General features: G+C 43.8%; 1 protein-coding gene across 1 annotated transcript in view; it reads left to right on the top strand.

Moving 5' to 3' along the window:
* Positions 1 to 923: 923 nt before the first annotated feature.
* LOC147689673 (matrix metalloproteinase-18-like) overlaps positions 924 to 21,276 on the top strand; it is an 88,103-nt gene continuing 67,750 nt past the window's right edge. Inside the window, exons 1-2 of the mRNA XM_086937143.1 lie at positions 924 to 1,437; positions 7,591 to 7,738. Coding sequence (XP_086793269.1) covers positions 1,201 to 1,437; positions 7,591 to 7,738 — 385 coding nt within the window. The 5' untranslated portion in view covers positions 924 to 1,200. The remainder of the gene's footprint in view (positions 1,438 to 7,590; positions 7,739 to 21,276) is intronic.

Here is a 21,276-nt window from a genome sequence, read left to right as displayed (position 1 = left end):
ATGTGTCATGGCTTGTTGCTGTACACACCGGGGAATCCCCTCTTTTGTGTGTAGCAGCAGGGTGCCTGGAGCCAGGCGCTTCAAAGCTTGCTGGCTCTCCGGTGCCTGTTCCTTCATGGTCCTAAAGAGGGTTGTGTTTATTATGGACAATAAACAGCTGCTGGCAGCAGCGATGGTCACTTGCTTTTTATTCCCCTACAGGACATACCTTTGAATGTGGCAGGTTTGGCAAGTATTTTCATCCATCTAGGTCAATACAACGAGGAGCAGGTTTGGTATTTACAACAAGCATTGGCAAAGCCAATAGGTCTCGCCTGTGTGAGCTATAGACTTTGTAAACGTTTTTTTGTTACATTTAATGTTAAAGGAGGCTTCACTGTGTGTGTCTCGATGCTGTACTGTCCCGCCAAGAGCAATTTCCAAAGCCAATAGGTCCCAAAGTTGAGACCTATTGGCTTTGCCAATGCTTGTTACTTCACTACTGGCAACCCAGCCTGATGCACTGGTGGTTATCATTGCTGGTAATATTACATCGGTGGCCACTACTGTAACCTTGTCTGATGCGTCACTGTTACACCATTAACAATATTAGAAGCTCGAGATGAGTTTTCCTCTAACATAAGTGGCTCTTTTAACAGGAAAGGTTGGAGGCCCTGATCTATGGGGATTGTGGGTAGGTTTTACAGTAAGGGGGCAGATGGCTGGATTGTCCCAGCTTCGACAGGTGTGATCGTGGACTGCATGTCCTCCCTGCACTGATAAAAGCCCTCTATTTCACAACCAGTACAGACTATTAGCAGTGCTTTAAATGGGCAGGTACCCAGTGCCTTTTATTTTGAGAGGGGGAGTACCTGCACTTCTCAAGAGTGACATGATACTTTTAATTGAAGGGGACCGACACTGCTCAGAAACCAGCACTTTTTCCATTTCAAGCACTGACTATTAGCTGCATGTGGGGCGGCGCGTGCCCCTCGCCGTGACCGGCGCCCCTCGCCGTGACCGGCACCTCTTAGCACATGTGGATCAGACACAGCGTTTACATTCCGTTCCAGGGGTGAAGGTCGGGCGGTGATTGCGCTTCTCTGAAGGGTCACCCCTGTGTTTGCACAGGTTTAATGTGTAGCCGGCTGGTGGCCAGGGCCCTAGATAAGGGCTCCGGGGGTCAGTGGGTGCAGACCGAGCTCCCTGACCGCAGTGAGCATGGAGGCGCGCGGTGTTCCCCTCAGGCTCGTGTGCCTGGCTCTCTTCCTCGCCTTCCCCTTGGCTTCAGCGAGGCCGGTGGACGGTGGCGCGGGCGCGGACGCGGACGCGGAGGATTACTCGGACCAGCCGGTGGAGTCGGCGCAAGAGACGAATGCCCGGGCCCAGCTGCAGCCCCGAGGGCCCAAACCGGCCGAGTCCCAGGGGGTCACCGCCGGCGAGTTTCAAATGATCGTGGTGAGTGCGGGTGCCATTAAATTTGGTGCCCTGAGAACACCATGTTTCCAGTCCCTGACTTTAACTTACAACCTAAAGAATTCTGGGATTTGTAGTTCTGGGGGTCTTTCATTGAATGAAACAGCCTGACGTACCTGATTGTATTGGTTTGTAACACAAAAGTCCACGACGAATGACAATCCGGGATATGGCAACGCTAAATGATAGAAGCTAACTTTTCAAAGATCTACTGATGAACTATTCTCAAGTCCTTCATTTTCCGTTGAAATGGTCTGGACAAAATTCATATTTTAGGAGCTACACAGAAAAGAGTTGTAAGATTTGAACAAAAATGTGAAAAAACACGAGGGCCCAAATTCCAATTGAATATCTTTTGTTTTCGTCAAACTCTAATGCAATCTCTCCTTACTACTAGCACCTTTTGTGGCACTGCAGTTAGCTTGGTGGGTTTATGAATATGCTGCCTAGAGTTCCTTGCCACCTCTTTGTCACACTTTAAATTCAGGTGAGCTGACTGATCAGTGAGTTAGGTGACAGCAAGACCTGTTCAAGTTCAAGTTCAGTAATTTGTATAGCGCACTACTCACCCAGAGGGTCTCAAGGCGCTTGAGGGAGGGTGGGTGCCTTACTTATCGAATAGCCAGGTTTTTAGCTGCTTTCTGAAGGAGAGGTGGTTCTGTGTAAGGCAGAGGTGAGTGGGGAGAGAATTCCAGGTCTTGGCCGCTAAGTAGGAGAAAGATCTTCCTCCCATGGTGGTTCTATTGATGCGCGGAATTGCGACGAGGGCTTGATTGGATGAACGTAGTTGGCGGGTGGGTGTGTAGAAGGACAGTCGTTTATTGAGGCATTCGGGTCCTCGGTCGTAGAGGGCTTTGTGTGCGTGGGTGAGGAGACGGAACGTTATTCTCTTGTTGACGGGAAGCCAGTGGAGATCTTTCAGGTGACCGGAAATGTGAGCTTGACGGGGGATGTCCAGTATGAGTCTGGCTGAGGCGTTTTGGATGCGTTGGAGTTTTTTCTGTAGTTTGGCTGTGGTTCCGGCGTAAAGGGTGTTTCCATAATCTAGTCGGCTAGTGACTAGTGCGTGGGTGACTGTCTTTCTTGTTTCGGTGGGGATGCAGCGGAAGATTTTTTTGAGCATGCGTAGGATGTTGAAGCATGATGATGAAACGGCGTTGACTTGTCTGGTCATCGAGAGGGAGGAGTCTTGGATGACGCCCAGGTTCCGTGCGTGATCTGTGGGTATGGGTGCTGTGCCCAGAGCTGGTGGCCACCATGAGTCGTCCCATGCCGAGGGGGACGATCCTAAGATGAGGACTTCCGTTTTGTCCGAGTTTAGTTTTAAACGGCTGTTCTTCATCCATTCGGCTACTTCTTTCATTCCTTCGTGTAGATTGGTTTTGGCGGTGTTGGGGTCTTTGGTGAGTGAGAGGATCAGCTGGGTGTCGTCAGCGTAGGAGATGATGTTGAGGTTGTGTTGTCTCACGATGGTTGCGAGGGGACTCATGTACACGTTGAAGAGGGTGGGACTGAGTGATGATCCTTGTGGTACGCCGCAGATGACTTCGGTGGCCTCTGATTTGAATGGGGGGAGTCGGACTCTTTGGGTTCTTCCGGCGAGGAACGAGATGATCCAGTCCAACGCTTTTCCTTGTATTCCGACGTTCCTGAGGCGTTGTATGAGGGTGTTATGACAGACTGTGTCGAAGGCGGCGGAGAGGTCAAGTAGGATGAGGGCAACTGTTTCTCCGTTGTCCAGTAGCGTTCGGATGTCGTCGGTAGCAGCGATGAGGGCGGTTTCGGTGCTGTGTTTGGCTCGGAAGCCGGACTGTGAGGGGTCGAGTGAATTGTAGAAACAACGGCTCACAACTTTAGGCCAGGTTCTCCAAGAAATAGAAAATTGCGCCACTCAGAGACTTTCACCAGGGTGCAAGGCAGTGCGGGGATTGGAAAACATTTATTCTGGGAACCCATAAATTGGGGGTCAAGGTGGGCAACAAAAATGTGGGGGAGTCACAAGGGGCGAAGTCATCAAAAGCAATATGACAGTCAATTTAAACTTTAAAAAAAAATGACACAGAAATTAGCACCAAGGAGAAACGTGAAAGAAAATATGTTCCGGCTTAATAGGTTGCAAAACATTTTTATGGAAAGATAACTGGTGGTTAAACCACTTGCTGGAGAGATATATGTTTTGTTTAGCCACAGTTTTGACTCAAAGTGGACTAGAGGGTTAATGTGCCTTCCTCAAAGTACATAGGGTAACATGCAGATGAGAGATTATTATGCTACGTAGATAGGTAAGTGGGTCACTGTTTTGACACAGAGATCCTTTTATTACTTGCAGTTCATAAATTGCAATCCTCCCAATATAGCACAGCGAGCTATGAACCGGCATGAAAGATCTGCATGCAAACTGCAAGGCATGGGTTTAGAACCTTATTGTTCTTTGACTCAGTCTGTTATTATAAGGCTGCTAAAAAGGATTTTTAGGTTAGTAGCAATAATGGACAACACTAAGCACTGCGTTACGTTTTAAATCCTGAATTTGTATTTCTCCCAACTATCCAATTCTAGCATTTAATTCCTACCAGCAAAGACAATGTATGAGGGACTCCTACACCTTGAACCCTCTTTATTTTATATATCATCCTGTACATTGATTAACACTATACACTTGTATGATTTATTGCTAATGTGGGCGTGTAATGTAAAGCTCTCTGACACCATACAGTGGGATGCATAGCACTATAAAAGTATTAAATACAAGAATTAGCAAATTCAATTTAAATTGTTATTCGTTTAAATACTTGTTTTTACGGATACAACTGACATTTTTAGAGGGCATGCATATATTTCTTACATATAGGGATTACACAAAATCAAAAACCTGCCTCCAAATCGTAGTTTCCCTTAAGTACTTGTGCAGTGATAACAAGCTGTGTACCTTTGTATCTCCAATTCGTAGACATCGAGGTGTTAGACTGCAGATAGCTTTCAGGCAGAACTCTACTCAACAGGTAGAGGGCTGATGGCGCTTTATTTATTTCTTTATTTTTAATATTTTATAGAGCGTGAACTTGACCCGTGAGGGTATCGGAGCGCTTTACACAGTTACACGGTAAATAAAGCAACAAGGCAAAATGACAAAGCAACATAAACTCAAGTGCAGAAATATGCAAAGTTTGGGGTGGGGTAGGGTAGCTGAGGAGCATAGGATACAGTTACAGTTGGCCCAGTAGAAGCAGAAACCGAAGCCCCAACCATTACATATCAGGGCGAGTTGGTAAACAGTGGAGGAGGCAATAGTTATGGATTTGATAGGCACACTGTGGAAGATGCAAGCATGTCATTGGCCTAGAAATTTGCCCATGAGTAAGGTTTTGGTCTCCTTCTTGAAGCGTGATAGAGAGGGGATTTTTCCGATGTCAGGCGGGATAGAGTTCCGAATTCTTGGTGCTGCTCAGGAGAAATGCCCGATTGTAGGTTCTTTTTTTCTGAAAGCAAGCAGGTTGGAGCAGGAGGTTTGTAGCGGACCGGGAGTTCCTAGTTCCTCCAGACATCACCAGTTTCTGCGCCAGATAGGCAGGGGAGTTTGTGTAGAGGGCCTTGTGAGTAATGCAAGCAATTTTCAGTTGAATTCCGGCCTCCAAAGGGAGCCAGTTTAGTGCTTTCAGATGTGTAGAAATGTGGTCAAATTTCCTGGTGCCTGTGAGTAATCTTGCGGCCGCATTGAGGCAGGCTTTTAGAGGAGCCAGAGAGATTTTGGGTAAACCAGTGAGGGTGAAACACCCATATTCCAGTCTAGATATGACTAGTGCTTGGACTGCCATTTTGGAGTCTAGGTAGCCATTATGATAATGGGGTAACCATTGTGGTCAGGTTGTTGCAGGATGGGTGATTGATGATCCGTTACTGTGCTAGTAATTTACTTGAATATTTTGTGTCACCACTTAATTGATTCCTTTCCTTCTCCCAATCACATCCCTCTTTTTGCACCCTTTGCTTTGTTGCACGCTCCGTCGGGGCAACCGTTATGGACTGTAATGTTTTGCAGTTAATAATTATTGTTAACTTGTGTAACTGTGGAGCAATGCATTAAAATACTGCTCTTTCTTTTGATACCGTTGTCTATTCCATGCCCATATATATATTTTTGCTTTACAAACATAAGCAATTTTGCATAGAACTGACTAATGTATATATGCTCCTAACTTAGTTTAATTAATGAATTACCTACTGATGCATTCAGCGTATAAATTATAGAGGTCTTGGACCACTGTTTTCGAATAACATTTTTAAGTCTAGAGCATCTATGAAGGGTTTTAACTTCCACAGGTCGCTCAGGTGGAATCTGGCTGATTTAGCCATTGAGTTGATGTGGTCGCGCATGTTCAAGTTACTGTCAAGGAGTATGCCCAGGGATTTGGCAGAGTTCACAATGGTCGGCGGGCAATTTAAGGCTGTGATAGCTTTGATCCAAGTCTCGATCTCAGGGTTGGTTTTTACAGGGGGAGATCAGGAGGGATTCGGTTTTCTTTCCATTGAGTTTCAGTTGGGTAGCGGCAAGCCATTGGACAGTTAGTTTCAGGGTCTCGTTCAGGGTAATGATCTCCTCAAGTGATGTAATATTGATGTATATTTGGGTGTCGTCCACGTACATGTGGTAGGAGATGTTGGCGGTACGGAGAACTTCAGTGAGTGGCTCTAAGTAAAGGTTAAAGAGGGTGGGTGATAAGGTTGAGCCTTGGGGGACACCTACTGTGACTGGGGTGGGAGCTGAAAGTTTGCCATTTATGAGGAATCTCTGAGATCGGTTATGTAGGAAGGACCTGAACCATTCTAGGACAACACCATCAAGCCCCATCCTGAGATTAAGGCGTTCGAGTAGCTTATCATGGTTGACCGCATGGAAGTCGGAGGATAGATCAAGCAGGATTAGAAGGCAGGTTTTTCCTTGGTCAAGGGCTTGGAGGGCATTATCCACGATGTGGAGGATAGTGGTTTCCGTGCTGTGCCCCGGTCTGAAGCCAAATTGAAGGTTGTCTAATAGGTGGAAGTTATTGATATGCTGACTTAGTTGCTGTTGGACACATTTTTCTAACACTTTAGCTAACAGAGGGATATTGGAAATAGGTCTGAAGTTGTCGGGGGAAGCGGGGTCCAGCGATGGCTTTTTTAGGCTAGGAAGGACTTGACCGGCTTTCAAGGGGTCCGGGATAGAGCCCTGCTGAAGTGAGGCATTGATTATTGTAGTCCAGCAGGGAATAATGGCTTGCGTGACCGCAGTGAGGCAGTTAGATGGTAGAGGGTCATTAAAGTGGTTATTGGGGTTCAAGGTAGAGAGGATTTTGGAGATGGAGTCTTCATCGTAGTAATCAAAGTCAGTCCAGTGAGCTTGGTTTTTAGGTGGGGCCAGTGTGGGTAGTGCAGAGAAGGGGGAGTGGTCAGGGGGGATGAGAGTAATCGGTGGTATTGAGTTCAGTTTCTAGTGCCTTGGTTTTATCAGTAAAGAAGGAGGAGAATTCCTCTGAGGATATTAGTGATTTAGGAGATTCTTTCTGAGATTTAGCCAGTTTATTAGATTGGTGTTTGATCAGCTCAAAGAGCTTGCAGGGTCTGTTTCTGGCATTCCCCAATTCCGATCTGAAATATTCTGCGCCCTTTGTTTTGGACCCAACCTCGAATACAAAAATTAAAAAGCCCTCCTCACTGCCTGCACATTGCTGCTGCAAACAGAAAGCAGACAACATGCAGGGGCTGCTGAAATGTGTCATTGTGTTGGTAAATTAGTTACAGCTGGCCCAATTCAGCATATTTCACTGGGGCCAGATGGATCCCCGATCCAGCTGAATAATAACTGCTGGATCGGGGATCAAGTGGATTCCTCCTTCAGTGCAACAGTGATGCAAGGTCATCCCAGTTGTGGTAATCCTGCGTTACATCAAAACCTAAGGATGTGTGCATGCATCTGCCTGGACAAGCCCCCTTTGCCTGGATCAGCAGAGCATCAGCCTGTCATCCATTGTAGATGAACATGGAACTGTCACCAATGTTTATGCATTATGTCCTTAAGGATCTGGGGTACACGGGGTTAAAAGGCCACACCCCCTTCAAATAAAGTCCTTAACACTTTTCACCTTTTCCATTTAGAACTACCTGACTGAGTTTGGATACCTCCAAGAAACAGGTGAGGAGTTCGTCATTCCAAACAAAACTTTCATCACCGAAGACGAGTTTCCGGAAGAGGTCATCAGCGGACTGGAATGGTTCCAAAGACAGAACGGATTAAAAGTTTCAGGTAATCTATTAATTTGTTTAATCTTGATTGAGATATTTGTGAATGGGGGCAGGATGCTTACCGATCAATCATTTCCATAATTGCCCTTCACAAACTTATAAGCTGCATAAGGTCATGAATGGAAGCCGATGGCTAACCAGGACAGAGGCATGTACCCCCACTTCTGTGCCTGAACTCCATCGCATTAAGTCTTGAGAGAGTATTTGCCCTTTCTGGAGGTAGGTGGACCTGACCAAAGTCCTGGTACCACAACAGTTGGCTGGTGTGCTCTGACAGTAAAAAGGTAACCCCTGTAGTTATTTACAGACCACCAATGGGGTCTTAGCATAAGATTCATTTTCCAACTCACTCTTAATAGCGGAACGGTAAAGCCGGAGACCACATTCTAAGATTACTATACAAATTTACAGCCATTGTTGGCTCGCTCAAGTTGAGTAATATGTAGATCATTACCATATATAGAATATAATTGAAACCTCTATTGGATAAGTTCAAAATCATGTTATGTTATAGTTTGTTATGTTATGAGTATTTGTGGAGCACAGGATCGTCTATATCTTTAACCTGGCTCTGAAGAAGGTGTAATTCTAGCGTAGCCTCGGATTGGAGGGGAGATCTATTTGAAGAGCCAGGTCTTCAGCTTCTTGCAGAACTCGAGGACTGAAGAAGCGACTGATATGTGGCAGCAGGTTGTTCCAGGTTAGAGGAGTGATGTAGGAGATGGCTCGACTGCGGATCTCATTTTCCAGATGAGTGGGATTTGTCAAACTAGGAGTCCGGCCGAGGGGAGGTGCCTAGATGGTTTGTGGAATGAGAGAAGGCTTTTGAGGTAGATTGAACACATGTAATGCTTTAAAGGTGTGTGAGTGAGGCGTATGAAATGGTCTCATTTGTGTATCTGGAGACAGTGGAGTTCCTGGACATGTGGTGAGATGTGTGTGTGGCTAGTTAGGTTGAGAGTGATTCTGGCTGCCAAATTCGGAACGGTTTGAAGCCGTCTGGTGAGATGTTTGCTGATCCCAGCATAGAGGGCGTTCCTGTAGTCACATTTGCTTGTGATGGGGGTGTGTGTAATTTTATTACGGGTGCTGGTTAAGAAACATAGAAAGATTTTCCTCAGCATCTTCAGGGTGTGAAAACAGGAGGCTGTGATATTTTTGACTTGGACTGTCTTGATGAGTTGGCTGTAATGATGACGCTGAGGTTCTTGGTGTGGGGGGTGAACGTGCTGTCCGGGTTCAGAACTCATATTTATTTACATGCAAAGAAACAGGATTTTGTTCTTTTTCAGGAGCCTACTGAAAACATTATTTTACTCTATTTACCTTATTATAACATAGCTTCTCTTCTCCACGTTACTTGGGGTGGGCGTGGAGTGGCAAAAGGCGAAGGGAGCAGTGCAAAGCCATATTTATTAACAACCACTAAAGCCAAAAGGTCCCGCCTTTATAGTGTGAGTGCTGAGCTTTTGGTTCTTCCAGTGTTTGTCTGTACAACGTTGTTTAAAAAAATAAAAGAAAAAAAAACATTTTAAGACACTGGTGAAATAGCAAACACACAAGGTTTATCGAAATTGTATGTTGAATTAAATGTTTTTAATCTTTATAAATGGTATGGTTTATTGTTGTAATACTTTTTACTCGAAGAAACTCTGAACAGAATTAAAAAAGAAAAAGGAAGTGTCGTGAAAATGCAAAGGGAAATGCTTGCCAGGGCCTCATTTACTTTCCACAGGATTCAGCTGTTTGTTTCCCTGTAGTATCCCAGGGAGCAGACGTATTGGCCTGCAGAAGTGTCATGTTAGGGACACCTTCTGCCTCAGACATCAGCTGACTGAGTGGAACAGATTACCCTTCCACTCGGCACCATCAGACGTGGTGCCTAGTGCAGCAAACATTAAGGTGATGGAAAGGATGCTTCAGTTATTCTCAGCCAGTGGTGATGACTTTGAGCTGCATTTCAGTCCATTGCTCTGTGCACACTGTCACCACTCTAGACAGAGGTCTGTCATTCGCAAATCAGTTTTGCGTCACCTCCAATAGGAACTGTCCAACCTGTGTGCCTCCGCCTGATCCCCTCCATGCACGAACACCGGCAACTCCAGACCAGTTCCAACCTACTAAGGCTTCGTCTGCAAAGTGTAGCTGGAGGCCAGTTGGGCAGTACCCACATCTGGGCATACACTTCGCGCTTAATGGAATCTAATGCAACGAACAACCGAGTGATTGAAAGAATGCTTGAATGAATATCAGCCACTTGTGATCACTTGGGGCCACATTCCAATCCATCATTTTTCTCCCACTATGCCACTGCAGACGGAGCCACATGCAAATCTGTGTTGTTAAAAAAAAAAAATCTAAATCCGTATTTGTAAAGCGCGAACTACTCACCCTTACTGGTCTCAAGGCGCTGGGGTCCGTTGTGGAAATTAAGTGAGCTATTGCCCAGAGTCACATGGTGCTGAGCTGAGCTGCGACTGGAGCTGGGGATCGAACCGTGAGCCCTCTGCTCATAAGTCAGCTGCCCTGGCCGCTGCACCACACCTCTCCGAATTGTTGTTCGTCTCCAATAGGAACAATCCAGACGAAACAGGCAGATTCAACCTGAAAAATGTGTCCCCGGAAACACTTGTGATAATTTTGAATGAGTTAATAACACTTGGGAAATTACTGCAGCCCCCCCACGCCCCCAGAACTCCTGTTAAAATACCCTTCCCACCTACCTTGAATCCCACTTCAAATTGCAACGAGCAAGTGAAGAGAGTAAGCCGGACACTCCTTAGAAAGATTTCCTTCACCCTCCCAATCATCATCTCGTCACCTACCAATCCATCCATTTGGCTACCTTCCATTCTTGCTCCAGTTTTTGCATTCAATCTTCCATCCATCCATTCACACATCCATTCATCTGTTCACCCATTCAGCCTTGTTGCCTTCCATCAGTTGATCCATCCACCCCTTCACTCAACCATTCTTTCACTCTTCTGTCAATCCATTACCCTCACTTGTCGTGGTATTCATGTACAGTGTTAGTTGTGAGCAAGGCTCCTGTTTTCTGTTTTTATGGATAAATACAGACAGAAAACAATGTGTTTTCTGTATGCATTTATTTTTTTTAAGTGGATAAATAAGGTAATTTGTACTGCTTTTAAGTGACTCTCCGTGCTGTCTTTCATGAATTATAGCACAACAGCTGAGCACATGGACAGCATGGGAAATTAAAAAACAGGATAGAATTTCTTTAAATAATGGCATGTGTCAATATACATTTGTAATATAATGCTAGTATTTACCATTGGATGTATTGTTATGTAATATTTGGCAGCTTAAATAGCTAAAATACGACAGCTATCAAATTATGAGTGCGTCTATCAGTTAAATAAATATGGATATGTAAGTTTTACACCTTCATTTATATGCAAAACACAAAATAAATATGGATAAATACAGATAAAATGGCCCAAAAATAAATATGGATGAATACAGACGGAAATGTTAAAAAAATAAATACCATAAAAGCGGGAGTCCTAGTTATGAGTTTGTTTTCTGTGTACTTCCAGGTAGGAGTGCCCAATAAGAATGATTGTTTTTGTTAGTGGGATCCATCTTAGAAGCCCATTGGTCCAGCAGTAACCTAGGCGGGAGCTCTAGCTGCTACAATTGAGGGTCACAAAAACACTGCATTGGAGGGTTTGAAGTGACTATTTGGGAGACGGAAGGAGCAGGGTAGCAGGGGGGGAGGCTGTGCGGGAGGGGAACGGTGGGGGGGGGGGGGGGCAACATGTTGTCCAAGACAGTCACAGAAGCAAGGCCGGTGCCAATAAGAGGCAGGATGTCCATAGAAGAGGATTGCCCAAGAGTTGTGGCCGTATCTCAGAGTGTAGGGTCTGGGTTTACACATTGAAAATCGATTCCTGGTCATGACCCTTTGTGTGTTTGACTTTGAAGCAGCATTGCGGCACAGATGCCCATCAGGGTGTCCGTGTAACAGAGGCGCAACTAGAGTCAAATTTCGGGGGGGGTGGGTGGAGGGGTGGGGGGGCTAAGAAAAAATTCCGGGGGGGGGGGGCCGGGGGGGCTGAATCTTCAAGCAAAAGGCAGAGTGGAGATGCATGTGCTCTAAGAAGGGGTAAAAAACATTAAAGCCTCATTAACAATCAAAAGGTTGTTTAAAGACCTGTGAAGTACTCGGGTGCGGCTGTGTGTGTGTCCGGTAAGCTGTCTCAGCCCGGCCTGCCACACACAACGGGTGGGGGGCTGAAGCCCTTTGAGTCCAATGGGCGTTGCGCGCCTGCCGTGTAATGTAATGTTCAGCTCTACAGATTGCTGAGCGCATATGAGCGCATATGGGCGCAGTCTAAGATTAAAGGACTTGCTGTGCGTCCAGCAGAGGGCACCACTGATGCGTTTAGTGCTCTCTGCATATGTCCATACATTTATTAAAACTACTTGTTACGAGCTATTTATTGTCTCTACCGCATAAACAGAGCACAAAGAGTGGTAAAAGCGGTTGACAGTATTTTTATTTGCTGTACACAATTCTGTGTGTTAAAGTACAACTGTAGTCAATGCAGAAAATTTTAATACGGCAAACTGTGGATACATTCAAACACAGCGACACAAATCTGATTGCATGACACAGCTATTACCCCCGACACAGCTGCTTGTGATATTTCCTGTTAGGTTGGATGGGAATATGACTAGGGTGACCCGATCTTGGGACTTAAAAACAGGGACATTTTGAAAAAATGAAAGAAGGACTACAATTTTACATTAATGGAGGGGCGCAGAATGACAGCTCTCGTCAGCATAGGAACCCAGAAGAGGCACTTAGAAATAAATAAAATGTAATTTCTAAAACCAGCATCATACCGGTTAATTAAATTGCTTACTTCTAAAGCTGTGGTAGATAGAAGTGCCTCTCACTGTTTTCAGTCGACCCCCTCTAAAAACCGGGACATGAGCCAAAATTGCCGAAATCTGCCGCGACAGTTGACGGAAACCCGAACTGTCCCAGCAAATCCGGGACGCCTGGTCACCCTAAGTATGACAGACTGTATACTGAGCAAGCAGAAACGGTATGCAGTTCTTTGGAGAGAAAAGAAAAGAAGAGGAAGAGGCTGTGTCAGTCTACCACCCTGACCCTATGGTAGAGACAGGGTGTCTCCTAATTTGGGAAATGGGGCCCTCACACACCCGATCGGGTATCATTCTTCATCATAGGGCATGCTCATTGTCATGCCGGCGCTGCAATGCCTGACGGGCACCCTATGAGGGACTCTTTTTCAGAGATCTTTTTATCCCAGGCAGTCGGCTGCAGTGTGGGTATAGGGCCTTGTGGTGTAGATGTGAGTGACAAATGTGAAGGAATAATGCGGGGAAGACTAAAATTGGGCTCAGTGGTAGTCCAAATCTGGTCACAATTAAAAACAGCAAAGGTGAGCCACCACTGAGATAATGTTCAGTAGTGGCTATGAAGTGATGGTTGCAAAAACAACAGTTGATGGACAGAATGCAGAACAATGTCATACATTCACCCCAGTACAGAGATCTGGGCCTAAATCCATCGTTTTTTTGCACTCCACACCACCCCAGTTCAGACATGGCCATATGCAAATCACCACTGAAGTCAAGCTATCCTGGCTGAAGACGGCTGATAGCCAGAAACCGGTCCTAGGATGCTTGATTCTGGTCCAGGGAAGACATGGCTTGGCAGTTCGGGCTGGACTGTTCCGATGAGGCACAGGGTCAAGACTGATTTGCATATGGCCATGTCTGAACTGCGGTGGCTTGGTGAGCAAAATAACAATGGATTAAACCCAGATCTGTGACTGGGGGTGAATTTTTTGCCATTGTGCAACATTCCGTCCATCATGTTTGTTTTGCTGTTCACCCTATGTGGGAAGGGTATGCCCAGACGTGGGTCCCTTGCTCACTGAGCCACTGGAGTCAAGCTATCCTGGCTAAAGACAGCTGATACCCAGAAACCGGTCCTAGGATGCTTGATTCCGGTCCAGGGAAGACATGGCTTGGCAGTTCGGGCTGGACTGTTCCCATGAGGCACAGGGTCAAGACTGATTTGCATATGGCCATGTCTGAACTGGGGTGGCAGAGTGGGCTAAAGAACGATGGATTAAACCCAGATCTGTGACTGGGGGTGAATGTTTTGCCATTGTGCACCATTCCGTCCATCATCTTGTTGGTTTTGCCTTAATTTGTCACAGCATTGCATGGCACAAAAGGGACAAGTGTATTTTGTTACAGGACAAGTAAATATATGACGCAACCTGCCTCATGTACAAGTAGATATTTTATTAAATTCCACACCCCTGTTAAGACATCAATTAGGTACAGAAACGAACAGAAAATATCTTCTATGAAATACAGGACAATGTATGTAAATCCAGTCTCTTTTTATATGCTATACTTTGTTACTGCTTCACTGTCCATAGAAGAGTGCAGCCACTTAACATATTTTCTATAATTCATATCCTTACCTTCATTAGATTTTTTCTCTCCTGACGATTTCTTAAACAGCTTTCTAGTGAGTTTACCATGATTTTCATCTGAGATCCTGTCTTTTGAAATTTTGATTTTTTTTCCGCTCACAATGTGCGCTTACACCCTGAAAGATACATTCAAAAGGTCTCCTACAAGGGAAAAGTTGTTAGGCAGTGGATAGAATAGGTGACGAAAGGAAAATCCATAGTTATGGACCAGCCAGAGACATCACATATAAAACCAATTTCCTTCTCTCATGCACTAATGCGCTCCATTTTTTATATAAATCACGGAAACATAGAGGTCCAGTACTGAAGATCAATACCCTATTTCAATGCTGTGATTCATCACTGACATACCTAAGCATATTCCAAAATTATTCCTTGTGTTCCGATGCAACCAGCAAATCAGAAGCTCCACTCAATATATTCTGGGAGGGTTTCTTTTTGTGGGTAAAATCAATACCCCCTCCTAGCATAGGGTCTCCTGGAAATTGATTTTGTAAAACCCCCAAAGGGTCTAGCCATTTGTCAATATTTATTGACATAACCTAACTTAGTTACTTATCAGTCACCTGCTTCACTACTTCTTATAAGTGTAGGTAGACATACATTATTCTCTAACACAGGCTCTACTGCAGTGTATGCCACATCAATTAGTGTATTGATACAGAAAATATTATTAAAAACATTCTCTACAGTCCCCTGTCAGTTTTAAATGCAAATCAATGCCCCTTTTATTAATACCATATGTTAAATACACATTTGAAAGACTGAAAGGTAACTTGCAGGAAGGCAAGTTAGTTAATTAGCTTACATCTCACTTACCAACTAGTGACCTCACAGTCCTCCAATGGTCCCACTTTCTGACACAATTTTGATGGGGAAATACTGGCGCCCTCCCAGGAGCAAATGAATGAAACTCACCAGACATAGCAGGTTTGCTCGGAAACAGAGTGAAATGTATTTATTGGTACCAAACACATGCTTCATTGCTAATTAGCAAGGAAGAAGCCAGACCAGCCACCTTAGGGGCTCTCCGGCCACTTTTTCCCAGAGTGACTAGTTTCTAGGTGTTCTATACATTGAGTAATGCCATGTCAGCGGAACTAGAATAAGGCACCAAGCCAAATATGGCTAACATGGATGTGCAATGTCTGCACCATGCAAATGATAAACCGCCAGATATGGGCAGACCAGAAAGGCTGGCTCGGCACTGTGTAAGCAACTTGCACAACCAGATTAAGAAATATCACGTAGTCAAGACAAGCAAAGTGTCCTCTAAGGGGGTACAGAATAGCTTGTTGAAGCTTGTCCAGTCAAGGTCAGATAGGAAGCCCTTTTGAGCTCCAGGCCTCATGTTAATGTGATTTATCTAAGCATGATATCTTTTGAAGTGCCTACACATGAATTTGTATGGATATTCATATATATTTTCAACAAAGGCTTACACCCATCTCATGTGTTACTTGCAGCCCTTTGTCAGTCAGAAATAGTTTTTTCCTGCGAGGGTAGATGAACTATGAAGTCCAAGGCAAATGCTGGATTGAGCCCACCCAGGAGCAGAAGAACAACTTTCCCCAGGCATGCATTCTGTACAGGCAGCTGTGGCAAATGAGGTATGGGCCTAGAAGCGATAGAAGAGCGACCCACAGGCATGCGCTTGTTACATGCCACCAATGTAAACGATCTATAGATCTCCTCCTGGAATGAACTGCTCCAAAATACCCAGCATCTGTCACTTGCAGAAGTAATAGCGTTAGAAGAAAGGTAATGTTGTTGAAATAATTTAATTAGTAGAATATATGAACAGAATATTTAATTCCACTCCATGTATGCTTAATCTTTCTTATAGTAGTACAAGGCAAGGGATGCTAGCTGTAATCCCTGCCTTTCCTCTCCAACCAATCCATTAGAAGAAAGAAGATTATGGGATATTCAGGTGCGACTTGTGGACAAACTATGGTAAGCCATCTTGTTTGTCCACCATGGAATGGCCTGTCCTGGATTCTGCAGGTTTACTCAAGATCTTAAGTCACGTCTACAGGCCGAAGGTTCATTTTTGGAAACCGAGTGCCCTTTCACAATTGGTAGCTCGAAAAAGGTGGGAGCTAGATAGCTGTCTCTTTAAAGCAGTCAAAGATACATTTATTTACATTGGTTTCGAAACATCTCTGAACTACACCCACCGCTTAAAAAACAAACACACCCCTCTTGCAACATACTGTAAAAGCCACACAGGGATTGATGGCTGTAATATTCTGTGGATTCAAATATCTCGTATCTTCTTAAACAAACGGATGGGTGGCATTTTATTAACCTAGAACAGGGTAAAGGTTTCCAAAAATAATCTTTTGAAATCCCTTCGAGATGGAGGAGCAGAATTTCCCAGTTTTTAAAGATATGTATTTGTAGATATGACAGGGTAAATCAATGATGGACGTGCAGTCATGATGAGAGCAAATAGAAATCCCTTTGAGTTGCAATGGTTCAGGGGATTCCGCTTGATTCAAATTTGGAATACTAATAGTGCAGTGAGAGCATTCCTTCATTGCTCCTCTGTGTTTACCATTCACTTCCATCTGATCTGAAACTCAGAAAACATCTCCTGTATTTCAAGTACAACCAATAGACACACTTTCTCATGCAGGCAAAATTTGTTGTCTGCATGAGAAAGTTTAAAACTGTATTCTGTGTTCCTACATTAATAAATCTCAAAATCGAGTTAGCCTTCAATTTATATATGTATTTGAATTTGTATATAGTGTGTACAAGGCTTAAGAGCATCAGAGAACTTCACTTAACACACACAATACTAGGACCTTACCTTTGAAGAACCACTGCCACTGTGGCATGCGATGGCCCTATCATCGGCTCAATGTTTTCTCAAATTCATAAGAAGTCTGATCCATCTACCTATGGGCAGAGACATTAGAAGACTTTGAAACCCCCCTAGTTATGGGTGAAACTTGTTTCTGTTCAGTCAAATATCGAAAGTGTAACTACATTGCATACTTTCTATTGAACATTTGGATGGAAACTTAGGGATATTCTATTTAGAAGACCAAATAGGAAGGCATATTTTTCAATGCAATCTTTGAAACCCACACGAAGTGGGATTTCAATATCACGAAACACATGTTGGCTGGTATGAAGCCTGCAATGTTTGTTAAACTAGAATCAATTTTAGCAGATGTCCAATAAGACTGTACTTTATAATAACTGCAAGGCTGCTGTGAAGGATGACATATCTGTTAAAACAGAATTGATGTTAGGAGGTGTTGGATGACAGTGGTAATTGAGTGGTTTGCATACCAGTAATTTCTATGTAAAAACAAGGCTCTAAACATGTTTATGGTTCATTGATAGAATTAAAACCAGCCTAAACTAAACTCTTATCCACCGTCTTTTTTGACACAAGTAAATATTACAATAGGGTTGTTAATGAAATGTTCATAAACTAAAACATTACCATGGGGTAGGTTGAATCATTTAAATGTTAAGGTTGGCTGAGTTTCCAACTATTGGGTTTGAACCTAGGCAGGGCCACTGAAAGGAAGTATTCCCTTCGTTCCTTTTACTGGTTTATGAAATGAGTATAGTTAAGTGAGGTGGTGACACAAAGTGGCAAAAATAAATAGGTGAGTAGGAGCAGTATGTTACAGAAGAGATAACCATCATTAAAGGAATGAGTCAAACAGTGGATGGGTATCATCAAAACCCTGGGGTGAATGCAGTCGCCTGATAACTGAAGACCGCTATAACACTCGGGCCTCATTTATGAAAAGTGATGCAAGGACACATAAATAAGCCCCTCTGTACGTAGCATTGGTTCTATGACAGGGCACATCCCCATGTGTCCATAGAGTAAAAGTGTGAAAGGAAGTAGAAGTAGGGCTTCAGAGGCACGGGTAGCTCGATCCGTATGGTGAAGGCCAGGGATACTCGGTCAATGGGTAGGAACAAGGAGCGTACACAACTGGGTCCATGATCTGAAGACAAACATGTCTGTGATATGCAGGACATGAAGTTCAGGTTGAGAAGAAAATGTTTTAATTCTTGTTTGAAGGCGGGTAGAAATGTGATGTGACTGGCTGTAGGGAGAGAATTCCAAATCTTGGTGCACACCTATGAAGGATTGGTTTAAGGTACATCTTATGTTGAATCCCGATGTTTTCCAGTAGTATACAATCAGAGCTATGAAGTTTTCAGAAACCACAGAGACCATTAAGTTATTGGCCAGATAATGGACAAGATTGGCATAGATGAGTTTGGGATCAATGCGCGCTTTTTTATAACTGGATCTACCTTCAATAGGAAACCAACTCAATGAGTTAAAGAATGGGGTATTGGGCGCAAAATGTCCAACTCCTGATTTGACACATCTTCAAAATATAGTTTCATAAATATTTGTTGTACAGGTGAGTGAAGTTTCAAACTTTACCCTTGAGTTGGCAAACTTTGCAGTAAGATCTGTGTCCTTACCTCGTCCAAGTTTGTTTGTAGGAGATGATTTATGTGCAAAAATATGTTTTTGTAAAACAAATTTCTTGCAAAATGTTTTTATCACAAAATTATTCTGCTGAGAAAGATTAATTTGAGGAATATTTCTCACTGAAAGTTGAAGCTTTTCCCCATTATTTTTTTTTAAAGTTCACGAACTTATAAAAATGTGGGAGTTTTGTTTCTTTCCACTCTGCAAATGCAGGAGACCGTGACGAAAAGTGGCGATTGAAGAGTGACTAATCATTTCTCTAGGAAGTGACAGAATTTTTAAACAGATTTGCTTACCTCGTTGGAGAAGTCAGATTTGGCACCAAGGGGGGATGACTTCAGACACCTCAAAGCCCCCTTTGGGAAGAATCCTGGAAATTTAGACAACAATGAGAATACAGCTTCCTTCATTCTCCTCCTCCCCAGCCGTGGCATGTCTTTAACGTCTGCATGAATTTGTAGGATTTTAGGCGAAGGTTTAGGTATGTACCCTGCTGCTAGGGTTTCTCCTTGCACCCTGAAACTGGCTTAGCCCCCCACAGTACCGAGCAAATGATACTCAAATCCTGCATTAGTTTCTCCACCCAGGACTGCAAAATAATTTGGCTGCCCTGCAAATAAAGGTGTGCTTACTAAAAACAAACTAGAGGAGCTCTGGATTATTTAAATGTAGGAATGGAGGAGGAAGTATCTCAAGTGGGGGCGTCAGATGCTTCCTCACTGTGTCAGGCAAAAGCGCGGGATAGTGCTCAAAGCAATTAGACCTCTACCACCCAACACTTTTATCTTCTCTCTATACAGCACCAACCCTGCAGCCGGTGTCTCCTAACCTAAGGGAGTGCAACAAAAAGTATTTTAAGTCACCCCTGGTGTGTCTGGAGCTAATTGACAAACCCTGATTAATTGAAAACAAGTCAGAGGAATGACGTGGGCATATACTAGAGAAATATGGTGCCCACCCAGGGGCTTGATCTGAGAAAATTGTCTCACTAGGCTAATGGGAAAACCAGAAACCCCGGCGTGACTGCCAAATACACTATTTGTCAATTCTAGCCCTATCAATTTGATGCTCCTGTAACCAATTCCAACATCCTAAATGACCCATAAAATGCTAAGACACAGCTGGGTAGAAAAACAAGACTTCATAAGGTGTCAAGTAGACCTGGGGAAGGATCCTTAGAGAGGTTTTTAAACCATTAATATCTATGGGGCGCTAATATTACTGGACATAATCTTCCCCAGCTCTTCATTGCCTTTGCCAAGAGGACATCTTTCCTAGAATCCTGTACAACTTCAATCCTGCAAAGAAAGTGATTGCAAATTCTTGCTTTATTACTCAGTGTGTGGATCTACCTGCCCCTGTTTGCTTTTTGATGAACCTACCTTCCTTGACATACTCAGTATGCTGCTTTCTACTACCCCCAGGTCCACCAGAACAACTGCGTCCCCTCATATTCTCTTTTTGTATCTGGGGCCAACGCTCCCCTAGCTAGCACTAGAAAAATTAGCTCGGACTTCTGATTCTTAGGAGCGATAAAGGAAGGCGTAGTTTTCAAATATATTTGAAACAGTGAGGTCCTAGTAATGGGTCAGTTATGTAAAGTTCTCTCATAGTCTCTCAAAATAAATTCCAAATGAACAGGTCCGGACTTGAATGAAGTTAGCTTGCAATTCTTTATTGTGGTATTCAAAAGTAGATAAAAAGTTCAAATTTTACAACAGATTTTTTCTTTTTTTAGCCGACGCGTTTCGTCTCATGAATGAGACTTCTTCAGGGCTTATAAAACTATCTTTACGAAACTATTGCAAAACAGGATGGTTCCTTGGTTCAAGCAAATATTTAGCTGATCTGTCAATTCAGATCTGTATCCTGAATAGACGGAAAACAGCATGGTAGCCTGAAGTAACTCGATCACCGAACGTGGAGCAGCACCACGTTTGGTGATCGAGTTACTTCGGGCTACCATGCAATAGTTTCGTAAAGACAGTTTTATAAGCCCTGAAGAAGTCTCATTTATTTTGCTAATTGACTGAAAGACACTAAAGACTATGGAAGATACTTTTTGATGGGTGCTGATTCCATATCTAGTGTTCTCTCATAGTAGGGTGTGTGTGCATCCTGAGCATGATCTTATCTTATATACATATGAGCAACATGGCAGATATACGGTGGAGCTGCTAGACAGCTATTGAGGTGATGGGCCCTGGTTTGCCCCTGACCGTCACCTACCCAGCCGGACATTGGGCACAGTTCCTCCTCGTCTGCCCGCTACGGACTCCTTCCCTTTCCTTCCTCCTATGAATTCTTGCATCGTTATTTTTGTGTGCTGTACCTTTCTATGCTCTTGTAACTGATGTAACTTTTATCGTAACAATCCTAAATGTAAAGCGCTCTAATACCCTCTTGGGTCATGTTTGCGCTATATAAAACGTTATAAATAAATAAATAAATGATTGAGTCATGTCATGCACCAGAGGGGTGATGGGTATTTCTTTATATGGGCTACTATTTGCTCTATGAAGCTCCAGGTGCCCTTGCATCTCC

Source organism: Lissotriton vulgaris, chromosome 9 (assembly GCF_964263255.1).
Source record: "Lissotriton vulgaris chromosome 9, aLisVul1.2, whole genome shotgun sequence".
Classification (NCBI taxonomy): domain Eukaryota; kingdom Metazoa; phylum Chordata; class Amphibia; order Caudata; family Salamandridae; genus Lissotriton; species Lissotriton vulgaris.
This window is presented reverse-complemented; position numbering and strand designations above follow the sequence as displayed.